This window comes from Austrofundulus limnaeus, unplaced genomic scaffold (genome assembly GCF_001266775.1).
Source record: "Austrofundulus limnaeus strain Quisiro unplaced genomic scaffold, Austrofundulus_limnaeus-1.0 Scaffold3, whole genome shotgun sequence".
In the NCBI taxonomy this organism is placed as follows: Eukaryota; Metazoa; Chordata; class Actinopteri; order Cyprinodontiformes; family Rivulidae; genus Austrofundulus; species Austrofundulus limnaeus.
In genome coordinates, this window is record NW_013952405.1 from 2,132,477 (window position 1) to 2,138,056 (window position 5,580).

The 5,580-nt window shown below is 42.1% G+C and overlaps 1 protein-coding gene across 1 annotated transcript in view; it reads left to right on the plus strand.

The window, feature by feature from the left end:
• emilin3b (elastin microfibril interfacer 3b) overlaps positions 1-5,198 on the plus strand; it is a 20,693-nt gene extending 15,495 nt beyond the window's left edge. Inside the window, exons 2-6 of the mRNA XM_014017080.1 lie at positions 440-562; positions 1,612-1,853; positions 1,931-2,271; positions 2,356-2,706; positions 3,352-5,198. Of these exons, the coding sequence (XP_013872534.1) occupies positions 440-562; positions 1,612-1,853; positions 1,931-2,271; positions 2,356-2,706; positions 3,352-4,497 (2,203 nt within the window). The 3' untranslated portion in view covers positions 4,498-5,198. The remainder of the gene's footprint in view (positions 1-439; positions 563-1,611; positions 1,854-1,930; positions 2,272-2,355; positions 2,707-3,351) is intronic.
• The last annotated feature ends 382 nt before the right edge of the window (positions 5,199-5,580 follow it).

Below are 5,580 nucleotides of genomic sequence, written 5' to 3' on the forward strand. Positions count from 1 at the left end.
AAATAAATAAATAAATAAATAAATAAATAAATAAATAAATAAATAAATAAATAAATAAATAAAATCATGTTAGATTGCCTTCTAGTCCATAAGAAAAAAATGATCTCAATGGGTTCAATAAAAGGTAATTAATAAAAAAAATGATCTTTTGGGAGTGAAGTGGAGATGTTGAAAGAAACAGGGATTTGTGTAGGTTGGACTTTGAAGAGGGAAATAAAAATTCATTGATTGCAAAACAACTCTTCAAAACAATAAATGAAAGCAGGCAAATAAAATCACAGCAAAACATGCAATAAGTCATAAAAACCACCGACGTTTCACTTGTTATTGTTAGAAGTTCTTCATCATTAACTTTGATGAGTTTGTCAGGCACAGAGTGAAATGCTGAATCAGGTAAAACCTGTACATCTTCAACACAAACCCTATTTTATTCCCACAGAAACCACTGTGCCTACATGGTCCAGAAGAACGTCACATGCATCATGCAGGAAGGAGTGGAAACCTATGTGAATGCCGAATACACCACCAAGTGCATCTGGGGTCAGAAATGTCCCGTTGTCATGTGAGTCAGTCCATCGGAGTGGCATCATGTAAAGGCTGCAAAATCGTTTTATTGCCATACAAGTGAACACAGTTTAAAAAAACACAGAGATTCATTGTGGCATTTAAAATAATTTGTGTGTTGATGTCTTCACTTACACTAAACTGGATGCCAGAGCCAACTGTGTGTTCGTGCTGCCCTCTAGTGATGAGATGATAAACTGTTTTTATACTGGAGGTTGTGGTTTTCCTCACAGGTCTATAAAAAGACGCCACTGAAAGAAAAAATAAATATGTTTTCTTAACTAAATATAATCTAAAGTGAGTAACAATTACTTTTTTACATTAAAAAAGCTGAAATTTCAGCTGTAACATGGTCCTTTTTGTTTTTACCTGCTCTCCTGTTTGTGACTTTATAGAATGAATATCAAAGAAAGGTGTTGCATGTTTATTATATAAAATCACAAAAGTAGGAGAGCAAATGAAAGGTACAAAGGACCACATGTGAGCTGACATTGTTATTATAAAGGATACATTTTTTTGCATTTTTTTAATGTACAGAAGAAGTGATTGTTTCTCTCTTTAGATCATATTCAGTTCATCTGTCAGTTTACAGTAGAGACTGAGTGAATTTCTTAAGTAGCAGTTAGATTTGACTGTTTCGTGTTCTTTCTCATCTGTGTAATATGCATTTGAAAAGCCCACACACAGAGGGAAATTAAAGTGGATTTTATCTTCAAATATAAAAGTTAAGTCTCTGTGTGTGTATTCTGAGATTTAAAATAAGATAATACTAAAGTTGGGAATACTGACCCGTATCCAATCCTCTGATGCCACGCCATTTACACCATCCTTTATCTTAATCTCCTAATCTTCCTCCAATCAGTGTTTAATCCCATGAAAAACAACTTCATCCACTTTTTTTTGCATTATCWTCCTATCCCTTTGTGCCATTGGCAGAATTGGTAATAACAATATTAATGATAATAAAGATAATGATAAAGTACTTAAGATAGTGAAAACCTCTACATGCTTGTTGGTTCTCTGACATTTTAATGTTCTTTCTTTCAGGTACAGGACTTTCTTTAAGCCAAAGTACAAGGTGGGTTTCAAGACAGTGACAGAGCTCGAGTGGAGGTGTTGCCCTGGTTTCTCTGGAGAATCATGCCATGGTGGACCTACAACACTGCCTGACACTAYAGGGGCGAGCCTCCCCCATCGTCCAGGTGTGAAAGGCTTCCCCCAAGTTCCAAAACCTTCTGTGGACCAGAAGCCTGGAGGAGGCCAGCTGGAGCCAGGCAAACCCAACTATGGTGAGATCTACATATTTTTCATTGTTAAGTTTTGAAGTACAAGCAGGCCAACTAACTGTGTTTTCTTAAAATTCCAGGTGCCAAATTACCAGGAGTGACTGGTGAACGTTTGGACCGCATGGAGGAGAACATGCGCCGCCTAACTCAGGGTCTGGACACCCTCAATGGAGTGGTGGCTGGACTCGAGGAGCGACTGCGCACATCTCTGCGGGAGGACACCAACAAACTGCTGGTGTCGTTGCTGCCCAACGCCCCACGGGTGCACGACTCCACCGTGGGCTTTGGTGTGATCCCAGATGGGAGTCCTGATGGTCTGGAAGGAGGACAGACTTTTCCTGGATTTGGAGACTTAGCAGGGAGGGTGACAGAAGTGAGGGATGAGTTGCGAGCCAAAACTCACATTTTGGAGGAAATCCAGGTACTCTGAAAAATAAAAACAGTCCTGTTATATTTTTATCAAATGCTACTTGAAATGTATCACCGTCTTCATGTGTCTCATTAGGGAATGGTCTTGGGTCATGATGGCCAGCTGAAGACGCTGTTGGATGGAGTCGGAGGCAAATACATCCAAGGTTCGGACTCCACCTCTTTTGTGGATGAGATCTTGGATACCAAGCTGGCTGAGGTGAGGGCTGCGATCCTGGATGGCTTTGAGCAACGTCTGACTGGCCTGGAGAGCCAATGYGATGAGAAGATCGGGGAGGTGAAGAAGCAGTGCCACAGGGAGCACATGGATGGCCAGGAGCAGATGCAGCAGTCTCTGGATGGCAGAGAAACTGGGCTCAGGGAGGAGCTGGGCTCGTTGCAGGCTCAGATTCAGGGTTTGACTCTGACTGAGAGCTGCTGTGGACAGGTACGAGTCATTTCCCTGTGACAAGCATGCCTCAAAATACATGAATGTTGCCAATCAAGTTTATTAAGTAATCTGTCAAAACATTAAGAGGAAGATCCGTCTGTGTTGCTAATCATAAAGCGGGAAATGAAGCTAAGTGCTGATGAATTTAACTGATGAACAATCAATCTAYAAACTGTCAAAAATAGAAAGTAAATTAATATAAAGCATGTACACCCTCCTAATTATGCTTCTTAGACAATTAAATTTGGCAAAACACGAGTAAACAACACTGTAAAAARTGAAACGTTGRATTTACTTAACCATGTTACTGTATGTGACCTGGTTCCACTTAACTGAGTTGAGTAAATTCAAAGCAATATACCAGTTTTTTAGCCAAAGAACACGAGCATGTTGCTTTGAATTTACTCAACTCAGTTAAGTGGAACCAGGTCACATAACACGGTTAAGTAAATCCAACATTTCATTTTTAGAGTGAATAAACGGATCTTCTCATCTCAGCTTCRTACAGAAAACAGAAGTATTTTTCTAAAAATACCAAACTTTAAAACCYCTTCCATTAGGTTCATGCTCCGAAACTACATAATAGCATATGACTGGATGGTCCAGTGAGTGACTAACAGATTCAATTGTTGATAATTMCAGGTGAACAGCCTGTCTCAGCGCGTGCTGCTGCTGGAAGAATCAGTAAAGGATTTGACAGAATCTCAGAGGCAGCTTCAGRGAGCCATCGTCGAACAAGGTGTTCAGATAGATACGATGATTGAGACCCGCCTGCTGGACATCGAGGACAGACTCAATGCCACCAGTGTTGGACCWGATGGAGCTGAAGGGCTTCCTGGTGCTCTGGATGGCTTCAAAATCCTGCTGGAGGACAAGCTGAAGACGCTAGAGGACAGAGTGTTTGTGGCTGTGGAGGAACTAAGCAATGCCACCGTTCCAGCTCTTCTGGAGGGTCAGGTGGTCCCTGCACTGGAGACAGAGATTGAGTCTGTTAGGAGGAGGGTGGAGGGAGACCTGAGTGGAATTCAAAAGCAGCTGATGGATCTGGAGCTCCTCTGCACCTCCTCRTGTGCACCCTCTACCCCTCCTGAACGGGGCGTGGGAGGCACCGGGGTGGACGAGGAGTGTGAGGGGATGGAAAAGAAGATGATAGACCGTCTGGACTCCCATTCGAACCAGCTGGACCATATCAACAACACCCTGCACAACTTGCTGGTCCGGATTGCACAGGAGGCCTCGGAGGGCTCCGTCCAGGGAGAGATCACCCTGCTAAAGGTCAACATCAACTCTGTGAACCGAACACTGAAGGGCCTGAGGGACTCCATCAGTTTCATTTCCACTGAAGTGAGCCACGCCAACTCGTCGTGGGAGGAGAGGGAGCATCAGCTCGTCAACCAGGTGCAAGGGATCACCAAGCTGGTCGGCCACCAGGCCTCCCTGCTCGGYGCGGGCGAGAGGCGGCTGGCGCAGCTGAAGGGAGAGCTGGCATCCTTGAAGAGACAGCTGTTGGGCGGGCTGCACGGCTGCCGCAGCACGGCCATGGAGGTGCACAAAGAGATGAAGGACGTTGGCAGCAGGGTGAGCCAGGTGGAGGACCAGTGCAGCAGTCTGGGGGAGCTGGTCGAGCACCTGGAGCGCATCAGGGCAGAGCTGGAGAGACACTCGGACGAATACCTGGCCCAGGTGAACGGCACTCTGGCCGTCCACTCGGAGCGGCTCGCCGAGCTGAAAGGGGAGATCAAAGACTGCGCATCCAAAGACACCACCGACCAAAAAGGAGACCAGTAGCAACCAAGCTGCAGTTTTTTTGAAGGACAGACTCACCGTGTGTGTGCTTTTAATTAGTCTCGAGTGTCTTTCTCTGCTTCTGCCCTCTCTCTCCAAATCATATCTGCACGGTTACAAATGAACTGGTAAATGTCATCTCTCACRCGGCCTTTGCCCCAGTGCCTCCTGATGTGGCAGAATAAGAGTTGTATAGTCTGACAATATTTCCCTTGTGATTTATTCTGTAAGGGCATTTTTTTCTCTTATAATAAATGTTTAGTCATTTAAACTTTTTTTAACTTATATGAAGTGACTGCATTGGTATGTTGTAAAAATATTTGTTTTTGGAGAAATAATAAATAAACAAAATGCTGCTACGAGTTTTTGCTTACAAGCACTCTCGATATCTTGGACACCAGTCTGGTCTTTTTAACAAAAATACTGTAAAGTTTGTCTCAACTTGGTGCTATTTTACTTTTTTTTTTTTTTTTAATTTTTTGGGCGTCTGGTTTTGTTTTAGTTTGTAAATCGTTGTTTTACACATGTTTAAAAATGGCTTATACATTTCTGTTTTGACAGTTGTTTGTGTTTCTCGACACACTTTCTGGTACAAGTTTCAGAGGATTCRTGAGTCTCCATGGGGAGGACAGTGGAAACAAAAGATATGGTGTGAAAAATGAAACAGAAATAAAACCTGAAATACTAAAGACTGGGGATTAAAATGGTTTTCAAGAGTGTTTTTGTCCAGAATTCAAGTTTGCAAGACAATGAGTTGACTGTATTTCAAAGTTACTGTTGTTTTRTTGTTGTTGTTTTACTGTTTCATTCTCCAGTCATTTATTGTGGTCCAATAATGATGACAATCAATTATGTAACAATTTTTAAAACAAAGTGACTATACTTAAATAGCTACAAAGTATGTTATTGCTTCAATTTTTTAAATTAGCTTAAACGACACTGATTCAGAGAGAGATACTTAGCTGCTGTTATAAATATATCTCAACTCCACTCATACTGTAGGTAAGAGACCCCAGCTTTGCCTTTATCAACATTAATTAATACAATTCAAAATGAAAATATGACTGAGATTCATAATTACTTTAT